The sequence below is a fragment of the Mesocricetus auratus genome, unplaced genomic scaffold, assembly GCF_017639785.1.
Source record: "Mesocricetus auratus isolate SY011 unplaced genomic scaffold, BCM_Maur_2.0 Super-Scaffold_100020, whole genome shotgun sequence".
Lineage (NCBI taxonomy): Eukaryota > Metazoa > Chordata > Mammalia > Rodentia > Cricetidae > Mesocricetus > Mesocricetus auratus.
In genome coordinates, this window is record NW_024429201.1 from 20,234,475 (window position 1) to 20,247,958 (window position 13,484).

At 44.6% G+C, this 13,484-nt stretch overlaps 1 protein-coding gene across 1 annotated transcript; it reads left to right on the top strand.

The window, feature by feature from the left end:
* The first annotated feature begins 12,319 nt into the window (after window positions 1-12,319).
* Window positions 12,320-13,208, top strand: Tmem174 (transmembrane protein 174). Its single transcript, XM_005065494.4, has 2 exons — window positions 12,320-12,945; window positions 13,115-13,208. The coding sequence occupies exons 1-2, from the start codon at window positions 12,320-12,322 to the stop codon at window positions 13,206-13,208; spliced, it is 720 nt and encodes a 239-aa protein (XP_005065551.1).
* The last annotated feature ends 276 nt before the right edge of the window (window positions 13,209-13,484 follow it).

Here is a 13,484-nt window from a genome sequence, read left to right on the forward strand (position 1 = left end):
TGAGTGTAAGTCTGAAAAGCAGTGAAAACAAACAGGAGACACAGAAAACTCCAGAATGTAGCTCTGTTGATGAGTGGGCCGGTCTCTCTTAGGGACACAGAGGTTAGTAACCAGCCAGTGTACGAACAAGGATTGACACTGCCAATCAGAATCTCCGTGTGTTCTCACATGAGCAGAAGTTGGAGTAAGAAGTCCTCAGCAGCAGGAAGGTATTTTGCAAAGGGGACAGCCACAATAATCTCCTGCCCAGCAGGTCTGTCTGCAACATTCTCCTCATAACAAAGAGGAATCAGCTTCCATTCCCTGCAGTCTGCATTGGCTTAGTCACTGAGCAGTGAAATGAAATGGAAATGTTTTTCCTGGGATCGGCAAAGCTGGCCAGCCTGCTCTAAGACACTGTGCAAACGGAACATCTTCCTGGTTCCCTTTCTCAGCTGTGTGTCCCATCAGCCACATTTCACACACTCGCACTCCCTCAATGTCCAGTGTGCCTCTTGCAGGTGACAGCACCGGGAGGTTCTCTCTGCTTCTGCAACCTCTAGGCAGCAGTGCATCTTGGGAGATTATGCCAGAAATGCTCACACAGAACTGATTCAGTTTCCAGTAGCAAGTCCCTGCGATGGCTGTCTTGTGCTGTCAGCTTTGCTGGATTGAGGAGCACTTAAGCATGCATAAAGCATTCTTTGGGGGACTGTCCATGAGTGTTTCCTGAGCGGATTGTTGTGTGGGTTAGTGAACTGAGTGGGAAGGCATAGGTGGCACCACCCAGTAGACTGGGCATCTGATGGGGCAAGAAAGAAAAAGAAAGGGTCGTCTACACCCGCTTCCCATCCTTGAGTGGGTACATTTTCTGCTGCTGTTGCCCATGGACTTACAGCAGGGTTTCTCCTGGGGACCTTCAGGCCTTTAGCCTTGTGTCATTGGTCCCCTTGAGCTTCCTACTTCCTGAACTGAGTCAGTTTCTTTGGCTCTCCCATCTACAGATTGCTACTGTGGGACCACTTAGCATTTGACTGTGTAAGCCAATCTAATGTTAATAAATATATTCTTACAAGAGATACATAATATATATGTGTGTGTGTATGTATATATATACATATATATGTATATGTTATATAATATATATTCTATTGAAGAGGCCTCATATGGTATCCTACTATCACTGTAATTGAACCAGTCCACCAATGATAGGCATTGTTAGATTATTAAAAGGCAGCTGTAGAGGCAGAAGACTTGGTCTGACCATAGGCCAGGCAGGACATGTTTATTCACAGTGAGAGGGCACTTTTGTCACCCAAATGTGTGGATGGCCAAAATACCTACAGAAGAAGACAGGATGGGGTCCCTTATAGAGGCAGAGTTTTGTATTCTGCAAGGAAAGTTGGCTAGTGTAGTCTTTTAGCAGGAAACTATCATTCCTAACTCTGAAAGACTATAAAAATATATATGCAGGACAGGAGTATTCTACTAGTTTTCTGCTGAGGAGGATCTTTGTTGGAGGGGATAATTCTGGGTCCACAGATGAGGGGTCCTTTGGTCTTGTAGCTGGGGGAGATTCCTCACTTGATCTGCTGTACTGGATCAGGCAATTGCTTCTGGTATTTCTGAAGAGACCTGAGAAATAATTATTAGAGGGCTGTAAGCAGATGATTTGGTTACAGAGTAAAACTGAGGGGTTTCCTGGGAAGGTTGACGGAAGGGGAGGAGCAGCAGGAGACACAGAGTGGGCTGTGAGAGGAAGTGAGCATAGCATTGATCCGGGGTGCCAGTGGCCGGTCTCATTGCCAGGACTGTTGCACTTGATCCGGGGTGCCAGTGGCTGGTCTCATTGCCAGGACTGTTGCACTTGATCCGGGGTGCCAGTGGCCGGTCTCGTTGCCAGGACTGTTGCACCAAAATGAGCTAGCAGAAATAGCAGAGAGTCACAGAAAAATCAACGGAAGGGGAGGGGAGAAAATAGAGGGCAAATGTAAAGAATTGTGTCTGGCCTGGGGTGGGAGAGAAGAAGGGCCCTTTTAGTTGGATAGAGTGAAATTCAGTAAGTTAAATATTTAAAAGATGGGGTAAAAATATGTGTGAGGGTAACAGAGAGGAAAGAGTCATCAAAGGGAGGAGTCAGAGAGGGAGGGAACCAGAAGGAATTTTTGTCTTGTCCTTGTGTCTTTAGGCCCCATTTCAAATCAGCTAGGATCTGTTGCCACGGAAGCAGCATCGTTTTCAGAGGAGGGCACAGGTCCATCCTTGGCAGCAGTCATCAGAGCTGGTGAGGCAGAGAGGGTAATATATTCAAACAAGGCTTCAGTCCAGCTGTTTTAGTGCTGAGTCCCAGAAACAATATCCAGAGTGGCAAGAAGAGAGATGAGGAAGACGGTCCCTGGACCAATAGCCTCTTTCAGAGGTCACTTGAATTGCTTTTAGGGGCTCAGAGGTGTTGATCTCACTAAGAGCTTTAAGGTTGACGGAAGAGTGATGAGGTAAACGCCAGTTAGGGTGCCTCGATGAGGGTCTATGATAAAACTTAACAGTCAGAAAAGATCCAGAACATAAGTCAGGGGGTAATTACTGTACAATTTTGTGGGGGTAACTTTAAAAGACAAAGTTACATCTGGACACGACGTTAGGACACGACGTTAGTCCCATCACTTGGGAAACAAAGGTAGGTGGATCTCTGAGTTCAAGGTGAGTTATACAAAACAGACTGGACCATGGCCAGCGTTCTGTAGAAGGATGAGGTCACTGCAATTAGCTGTTTGTTTATATCAGACTCCTGTATAAGGAACAAACGCCTGGAAAATTTGTAATCAAGTCAGCTAAAGTCAGTATCCAGGGGATGAATCTGAACAGCAAGCACCTAAGTGATATTCCTTGTTCCCAAGCTTGATAGATTCAGTATGTTGGGACTATTACCTTAAGTGACCATGTCTAATGTTTGAAAACGTGACAATACATATTTTTGTTGACACCAAATTGTTATAGTGAATATATTTTATATTTTCAGGCTATGTAAAGAGACAATTTGATTCTAAGTTCTATTGCCCTCCCTCAAAAAACTTTTCAACTTCCAATTTAAAAAGTATATTCCCAGAGACAGGACTGCCTTGTTAAAAGTAAGTGATTTATTTTACAAAGCTTTTAAAAATTAACCCTTTTAACAGAACCTTTACAAACTTCTCTATAACATTTGCATTCTATACACTCAGCCAACAGATGAAAATGAAAGCACCCAATTATGTCAACTCTGTAAAAAACAAAATATGTAACATAGACTGAATTAAAAAAGGCTAAAATCAACTCTTTACTCCTCCTGTCAATGGGTAGATCTCTAGGTTGCCACATACTGACAGCTGTTAGCATATTTCTTAACATCATTAAATGTAAACATAGACTGGTTGTTTAGAGGCATAATTTGTAAGGCAAGTCAGTTAAATGAGTTTCAACACATACTGGCTCTTGGAACTTCTTGGAAAACATCCAGAAGCATTGCCCACTCCTGGAAACAATGATGTATATTTTTCACTCAAGCACTTTACTTCACCACCCAAGCCCTTATACTCCTTGTAGGCTTCAAGGTGAGGGTGTATCAATCGGCCTTGGAGCCCTCTATCTGGGTAGACACTTGATTATATTCTCAAACCACTCAGCCGAGTCCAGGTCAGAGAGAATCTCTTTCATCTACATCCTCTCCTGAAGAATTCTGAGGGCTTAGGACATCACTCTATAGACTCATTTGATGACTCTGCTGACATAAAGTCAACTGCCAAAGAGATCACTTGGATGTCCCCAGGTCTCTGGGAACATTATGAAAAGGCAGTTGGAGACAGACAGAAGGCAGAGAGAAAGAGACGCATGGTGTGACCTTAGGCACAGTACTTATTCACACTGAGGGACCACTTTTGTCATTAAAGTGTGAGGATGGTCAACCGCCTACTGAAGATGGGATGTGGCCTCTCATAGGGTTGGCAATGAGTTCCATAGTCCACAAGGGAAGCTGGGAAGTGTAGTCTTTTAGCAGGAAACTATCAGACTTTTAGATTCCTCTCTCCAATCCATACTTAATGACTACAGTGATTTGTTCTCTAGTCTGGTAAAATTTTCCTGTGAAGCTGTCTAAAGGATATACGTGTTAAGGGCTGGAGAGATGGCTCACAGTTAAAAGCATCCCTGCTTTCCCAGAAGATGCAGGTTTGGTTCCTAAAACACAGACTGCAGATCATAACTGTCTGTAACTCCAGTTCCAGTGGATCCCATGCCATCTTCTGGCTTCCTCGGCGGGCACTGGGCATGCAAGTGGTGCACAGATACAGGAATGCAAAGTGCCCATACACATGAAAATATTATACTTATACATACATTAAATTATGGTTTAAAAAACCCTCCAAATTGTGTGATTGCCACTGTGTGAAGGTCAGACTGTTACGGCCACCATTTGGAGGCCACGGTGTGATAATATCTGTGTAATGGCCATTGTTTGGTGGTCACTCTGTGATGGCCACCATATGATTACTACAGAATGAAGCCACTGTGTGATGGCTACTTTGTCATGGCCACCACCATATGATGGTAATTGTTGGATGGCCACATTTTGATGGTTACAATAAAATGGTAACTGTTCAATGGCCAATGCATGATGGCCACTGTATGATGTACACTATGTTTGCTGGTCTCTGTGTGATGGTCATTGTATGATAGGGGTTCTATTGCTGTGAAGAGACACCATGACTATGGCAACTCTTATAAAGGAAAACATTTAACTGGGGTGGCTTGCAGTTTCAGAGGATTAGTCCATTATCATCACAGCAATACATGATAGCATATGCTGGAGAAGTAGCTGAGAGTCCTACATCTTGATCCACAGGCAACAGGAAGTGAACTGAGATAACGGGTATGTCTCATGTCATACATGAGACATCAAAGTCTCTCCACCCCCACAGTGACACACTTTCTCCAACAAGGCCATACCTACTCCAACAAAGTCATTCCTCCTAATAGTGCTATTCCCTATGAGATTATGGGGGCCAATTATATTCAAACTACCAATGGCAGCCATGTGACAGTCACTTTGTGGTGGTCACAGTGTAATGGTCACCCTTTGGTCATCACTTTAAGATGGACAGCTTGTGATGGTCACAGTGAGATGACCACTCTGTAAAGGACACTGTGTAATGGTCACTCGAGGATGGCTTCTGTCTAATGGCCAGAGTGATGGCCTCTGAGTGATGACCACTGAGTGATGCTTACTGTGTATGGTCACACCTGATGGCCACTGTTTGTTGGCCACCAAATGATGGTCCCTGTGATATAGCTACTGTGTGCTGGCCACAATATACTGGCCACTGGGTAGTGGTCAGCATGTGACGGCAGTTGTGTGACAACAATTGCATGATGGCTACTGTATGGCGGCCAATATATGATGACCACTGAGTGACAACCACTGGGTAATGGCTACTATTTGAGGTCACCGTGTAATGGCTACATTGTGATGGCCACTATGTGATGACCACTGAGTGACATCCACTGGGTAATGGCCACTATTTGAGGTCACTGTGTAATGGCTACATTGTGATGGCCACTATGTGATGACCACTGCGTGGTGGCCACCACGTGACAATTACTATGTGATGGCCTCTGAGTGATGGCCACCTTTTGATAGTCTGAGTGTGAGTGTGACGGTTACTGTGTGATGGCCACCACGTGACAATTACTATGTGATGGCCATTGTGTGATCACTGTTTGATGACCACCATGTAATGGCCACAGCGTGATTGCCACTGTTGATGGCCATAGTGTAATGGACACTGTTTGGTGTGATGGGCATTGTAAGATGCCCACCCTGTGACCGGGCTTGGGATAGTGCTCTACATCAGAGCACCTGTCTAGCATGCAAGAAACCCTAGGTTTGATCCCCAGCTCCATTATATTCTCCCAACCATACTAAAAGGTGTCTGTTTTCCCTCTCTTCCCCAAAACAGTCCGTTACTACACTATAAATAACTGACTGTCCAGAATTCTCACTCAAACTATAGGTTTTATTACTGGGAAATGAAGGTGCGAAATCCTCAGTAGCTTGTTGCTATCTTCTTAGCTCTTATCTCAGAAACTCCCCGCTGTAATTGCATTATTTATTCTTATCAAAATATTGAGCAAAATTGTATGAATTTGGGAAGCATGAAATGAAGAAAAAAGAAAGCTGAAGAGCCATAAACTTAATGTGATATATTTATGTGAAAAAAAGCAGAAGGTAGGTTCATTTTAATGGTAAACCGTGGTCAACCCAGCAAGTAAAACATCATCTGGCAGGCTGGGGGCACACACCTTTAATCTCAGCACTCAGGAGGCAGAGGCAGAGGGATCTCTATGAATTTGAGGTCAGCACAGTCTACAAAGAGAGTTCCAGGACAGCCAGTACTCCACAGAGAAACCCTGTTTCAACCCCAGCCCCAAACCAAAACAAAAACTACCACCAGTAGTTGCTTCTGAAGGAAAAGGCTCTGTTCTCTGCATGTGTCTGAAGAAAGATTTGGGTCAAGGGCAGACAAAATGAAAAGGTAGTTTTTATTTTAAAAATGTACATTTTTGTTGGTTTGAGACAGGGTCTTGTTTAGCCCAGGCTGGCCTCAAGCTCCTTATGCAGTCAAAGATGACTGAACTACAGATGCTTCTGCCTCTACTTCCCAAGTGCTGAGACTGCAGGCATGGTTCATCTTGGCCAACTTTTCAAAAGGTGTATTTTAATGTGCTTCAACCGTCATTTTGGAAAATTTGCAAAAGACTATGGAAACTTTTAATGTTTCCAGAAATGCACAGATGTCAATAATGTAGCCATTTTACAGGTTTCTTTTTAAAATTTGGGTAAAACAGATCCAGGCCAAAGAACTAATTTCTAAGTGGCCTCCATCAACCTTTTAAGTATTTCTTTTTAGTTCACTGGTTTTCATCTGTCATTGCAACTGAAGACAGAGGAAGACCACTCCCCGCTTTAAGAGGACAGTTTCCACACATGTTTCCTGTGAAGGCAGGGGGATGCTGGTCAGACAATATTGGGTGCAGACATTTTTTTAACATGATATGGTTCTTAGACTTCTCCGGTTGTTTCTGTACTCATTGAGAACAGCACCCCAAAGTTTGCCTCTGTGTTCTACTTTTTTCTCTTCTCTCATCCCTCCCCCTGCCCCCCCACCTTTGTTTTTTTTGTCTTCCAGTGGTCTTTTGAAATAGGTCTCACCATGTAGCCAATTTGGCCTCAAACTTGCTGTCTCCTTCTGTAGTCCGAAGTGCGGGGACTACTGGTGCACAGCACCAGATGGACGTGGCTTTTCCTATTTGAGGGAGTTAATTAGCAGTAAATTTTATTTGAAAGGAAATAGTGTGTGAGATGTAGGTGCTTTCAACAGATATGAAACAGAAAACTAATAACTCAGGATACATAAGGCAGCCTTTGCATATCCATGATGAATTAGTCTCTTTGTATTGAAGCACTGTATCTCCAGACACAGGGTCAGATTTATGGATAACATCAGTAGAATTATTCTCCTTAATTATAATGGATGCTCATGAAGCAGATTAGTTTAAAAAATGATCTTCAAGTTTTAACACTCAATATTCTCAAATATTCTATAGACATATTACATCTATAGAATGATGTAACCCAATGGCATATTACATCTATAGAATAGAAATGGAGTTTGAAAATTGAAGCAGGAGACTGACTTGGCCACCAAGGCTGTCAGTCATTTGAGACAGTGTGCTTATAATCATAAAAATCCTAGTACTAGTGGTATGCTTGTATTTTTGTGTTACTATGATCGAAAGAAATACTGGAGAGAAACCTCTGGTGTAACAGATTTCTTTTGGCTTCTTTTGGTTTCAGAGGCCATGTTTGCTGGTCTCTTGCACTTGGCCAAGACATCATGGTGGTAGCAGAGGGGGGCAGATTAGAGCTGCTCTCTGCTTGGCTAAATACGAAGCTGGGAGTGATGGAAAGAGGTCAGAATGTCGCTGGTCAAGGACCTGCTTTCAGTGATCTATCTTCAGTTAGGCCCCAATTTCCAGTTTCCAGAACCTTCCAAAAGAGCTCTACTTAACGACTAGACAGAGAAGAGGGAAGAGAGAGAGAGGAGTGAGATGTGTATGTATACATGTTTGAGTGTGCTAATGTGGATACATGTGTGCTACTACATGTGTGATGAGCAGAGAACATCCTTAATGTTGGTCCTTGCCCTCTGCTTTTTTGAGACAGGGTCTCTTGTTTGCTTCTTTGTATTCCAGGCTACCTGGGCCTACGAGCTCCCAGTGACCCTGCCTCCAGTCTTCCTGTAGGAACACTGGGGTTATAGACGTACACTATCATGGCTGGTTTTACGTGGGTGCTGGGGATCTGAACTCGGGTTCGCACACTTGTGTGGCAAATGCTTTACTCACTTGGTCATCTCCCTATTCCCTTAAACAAACAAACTTTTCATGAACCATCTTAAGAGCACAACTTTTCAGAGCCCAACATAAGTCTGAGGCCACCTAACTGCATGTGGGGCTGTGAAGACTTGGCTAAGATTTCTGAATGCACAATGCCTAACCAGCAATCAAAATGGAATGTAAAATGGGTCTGATGTGTGCCCAACAGCGCTCACCCATGTTGCTTGCACCACTCAGCTTCACTGACGCTTGGGTCACCTTCCAAGGTCACCAGTACCGTGACATCTGCACTGCAGGCTTGGACTCTTGTCTATCACATGGTACCAACTGTCATTGTTTGACTGTGCATCCAGTTTTCTGCTGTTGTAGGAACACCATAGTTTGGTTATGGAATCTAAGAACTTCTGATGTTTTCCTCCCCTTACTTCTGAGACTTCTGAGTGTGTCTTTAGATTGTTTGTGTTAGACTGACCGACTTGAACTTGATAAAAATTGTTTTCAATCAGTTTCGTCTTGGAATTAGGAAAGACTTTTCAAAACATTTTGAAATCCTCCTAAACAAACTTCAGGCATGTTATCCTACACACTTGAGTGAGGCATTGATGATTATAAAATCGTTGTTCTCAGTTTTTGTGCTTATTAAATCAAAGTGTCAATCAAAGCAGACAAACACGGAACATACTCTATGTCATACTGCAGTATCAAATATTCAGTCCAGGTTTAATTCTTCATATAAAAATAAAACCATGCACTTCATTTGTATGCAAATTTGCTGTTATTTTAGTTAATGGCAAAATTATATGTATACGAAGGAATAGTTTTAAAATAAGGTTATTAATGATTTATTACTAGTAAAGGTTTGACATGTCACCAAAGGTCAAAGCTGAGAGTGTCTATGAACATATTTCCAGAGAAGTTTAACGGAGGCAGGAATGTGGACACCATTCCTTGGTCTGGTGCCTTGGACTGAATAAAGAGATGTGGTTGGGAGAGTGAGGGAGAGCTCCAGCTGAGGACCTGCATCCCTGCTTCCTGTGCTGTCCAGATGTGAGACCTCATCTGGAGGTGAGGAGACCCAGAATCCTCAAACTGTGAGCCTAAGAAAACCCTCCCCCTTCTGGTTTGTTTTTGCCAGGGATTTGGTCACAGCACTGAGATGAGTGACTAGTCACAACATCGTAAATATGTGATGTGTATTATAACTAAAGACAAGGAACAAATACAAACGCTTTAGAAAGACAGTTTTCAGAGCCTGGGTGCACGGTAAGCTGGTCCAGCAGAGACGTTCTGACCAAGCAGAGAAGGTGGTTGGCGTTAGAAGGCTGCATCTGCCTGTGTTTGCGGACTCCAGGAAAGAAGTTCCCTCCTACAGAAAGAGGACCCAACCTTAGCTGTTTGGAGGCCCCCAGAGAAATTCTGAGGCTACCATACTGCTTTTCCACATGCTTGACAGGGAAACAAGAGGTTCTAGGTCATGTCTCTTAGCAAAGAGAGGCATTTAGATGGGCAGAAATAAGTCTTGGGGCTTTGAGAAGTATTTGGGGTTCATCTGGGTTCCAGTTTTCTAAAAGTCCTGATGATGAGACCCATGGGCCACAGTATTAGTTATTTTTCTCATTGTAATAACAAAACACCTGACAAAGCAACTTAAAGGAAGAAAGGTTTATTGTGGCTTACAGTTTGAAGGTACAGTCATCAGGACAAGGACAGGTGTGATGAAAGGTTCGTTTACAGTTAGGGAACAGAGAGATAAATACTGTAGTTCACTGTCTCCTTAAAAAAAATAGATCTAGCCATACAGTGGTGGTGTACACCGTTAATCCCAGCAGAGGCAGAGGCAGGCGGATCTCTGTGAGTTCCAGGTCAGCCTGGTCTACAAAGCTACACAGAGAAGCCCTGTCTCAAAAAACAAAACAAAAATAGATCTATTGTACTATTTTTTTTGAGTGCTTTGCTAGCATGATGTATGTGCACCACCTGTCTGCCTGGTGCCCAGGGGTGACGGGAGAGGGTAGCATACTTCCTGGAAATGAAGTTACGGATGGTTGTGAATCACCTTGTTGGTGCGGGGAACCAAACCTCGGGCCTCTGCAAGAGCAACACATGCCCTTAACTGCTGAGGCATCACTCCAGCCCTTTTTATTAAGCTCTTGAGACTGCGCCACCCACATTCTGGGTGGATTTTCCCTCCTTGGTTAAATCCTTCTGGACACACCCAGAGGTGTGTCTCCATGTGACTCTAAGTCTGCTTCAACTGAGGGTGAAGATTAACTATCATAGGCACTTTGAGCCCTTTTCCCTCGGGTATTTTGGGTGTGTTGGTTTAAGAGCTGGGGACATAGCTGGGCAGTAAAGCCCTTTCTAACCTCATGTGACAGACTGGCCTCCATCATCACCTATCCAAAAGAAAATAGTGGCCTGGGTGACTTTTATGATCAGAGGAAGTTTAAGAAGGCTGCCTCGGACAAAAGGGCAACTCTCTTACCTATGCAAAAAGAACCTGATGTAATATTTAACCATTGGTGAGAGAAGCTGCTTGGACAAGGTCTGTCCAGGAAAAAAAAGAACAAGAACAGAGTTGCCATTCAATGGAGGGAGAAGTCCATGGGTCTCTTTGGAAATTCTATAGTCAGTCATAAAGGACAGATAAGGTCACTGAAGATTCTTTACATCAGCTTAGGTTTAGTTGCAAAACAGGGGAGGTTCAAAAAACCAGCTGTTTGTCTTATCTTGGAGATCTGGAACTGGGCAGCCACTAGAACACAGGGCTTGAGGTCGGTGTCCAGGCAACATCTCACCATTTGATGCTCATGCAAAACCTCTGCCACTAAGGCTGCACTCAGAAAGGGCTCCTGTGTGATCTTCCCTCTCCCACCACTAGAGTGCTCCCCAGATGCAGAGAACTAGAGAAACCCAGGCCAGGATACAGCAGGGTCTCAGAGCCTTGTTGAGAGCTGTGGCTTGAGTGGGATCCCAAGGCTTGTATGTTACTCACCCCTTGAATCATCTATTGGTGGTATTTGGAGATCAAGCCTTTGGGACATAATCAGGTGGGGCCCCGATGTATTAGTGGCTTTCTGAGACATGGGCTGATGTACTGTAGTGTCCTCATGGGGCAGTGGAGGCGGCAGAGAGAAGACCTCCCGTAGATGCCAGTATGTTGATATTGGCCCCAGAGACATGGAACTGTGAAAAATAACTGTCTTTTCTGTATAAACTACTCAGCTTGTGGTTTCCTGTATGTATGAACCTGTTTCTGCTGAGGCGACCCAGCCAAAAAAAATAGGCAATGATGGTACACTACTTTAATGCCAGCACTCGGGAGGCAGAGGCAGGCAGATCTCTGTGGGCTAAGGCCAGCCTGGTCTACAGAACTAGATCCATGACAGCCTGGAACCCTATCTCTAGAAATCAAAAATCAAAACAAAAACAAAAACAAAAAAAGTTCACTTAGGTTTCAAGCAGGCAGTAGATACTCCAAGGACTCCTTCTGTTGGGAGCAGTGCTGCCATTTACACAAACCTGGCTTTGTCAGGACAGAAACACAACCAAGTGCAGGGACAGGACTACAGCAAAGCATCCCCTGACACAACACAGGCCTGAGAAGTGTTTTAGTATTATTATTATTATATTATTATTTTCATGAGTGGATGTCTAGATGAATGAATGTAAAAGAGAAAGACAGTTTGCCATTGCTTCATAAAACAGAAACCTCCACTTTCTGGAAACCTACAACAAAATTTCAGGCTTCATTTCTTGGACCTTTAGTCTTCTAAACAAAGTTCAGCCTGTGTATGTTATACTCTGTTAACCACGAAGACCCAAAGGTCCTTCTCTAACTAACCCGGGCTGCGCTCCCTGCTCCCACAGACTCTGTCTCCTCTCATGTTGGACAGTTGCGTGAGGAGCCATGGAGCACAGCAGTAATCGCCCGGAGGACTTCCCGCTTAATGTGTTCTCCGTCACTCCTTACACGCCCAGTACCGCCGACATCCAGGTGTCCGACGACGACAAGGCGGGGGCCACTTTGCTTTTCTCGGGTATCTTTCTAGGACTGGTGGGGATCACGTTCACTGTCATGGGCTGGATCAAGTACCAGGGTGTCTCTCACTTTGAATGGACCCAGCTCCTCGGGCCCATCCTCCTGTCAGTCGGAGTGACGTTTATCTTGATCGCCGTGTGCAAGTTCAAAATGCTAACCTGCCAGCTGTGCACAGAAAGCGAGGAAAGGGTCCTGGATTCGGACCAGACTTCGGGAGGACAGTCATTCGTCTTCACCGGCATCAACCAGCCCATCACCTTCCACGGGGCCACTGTGGTGCAGTACATCCCTCCTCCTTATGCGTCTCAGGAGCCTCTGGGGATGAACGCCGCTTACCTGCAGCCCATGATGAACCCTTGCGGTCTCGTACCTTCTAGCGGGGCAGCGGCTGCCACACCAAGTCCCCCTCAGTACTACACCATTTACCCTCAAGACAATGCTGCATTTGTGGAGAACGAGGGCTACTCTCCTTTCGTGGCTGTTGGAAACCACAGGTATGCTGGGTGCTGGGATTGCTCCTCTCCCATTTAGCATCACAATGAGTATCTCTGGTTTATATTTGGACCTCCAGGCAGGTGGCAGGGACTGTAAACAGGGTAACCTGCCACCCAGGGTGGTGACAATGGATCTCTGCAAGTGCAACTATGTTTTGTGCTGTTTCAGGCCCAGCTCTGACGCCGACCAGCAGACGGAAGAAGAGGACTGTGTCCATTTCTCTCCTCCCCCCTATGAGGAGATATATGCCCTCCCTCACTAGGGATTGTAATGCTACAGAATGGACATTTAAGTCATTGTGATACTCGGAGAAATTTGTGTCGTGATCTTCAAAAGTTAAATGTCAAAGCAGCGGAGGCAATCTTACAGATGTCATTCAAGCTGGGAAAGAAGTGGGGGTGGGAGGTGAAAAGTCCCAAGACTGTTAAATTAAGCTGTCCTGGGAAATTCCCCTGCTGCAGGTTTGAGTTCTCTCAGCTAAGAAATTCTCTGCAGCTGGAGGCATCACTTAGAATGATATGCAGCATGCTCAGTGCCA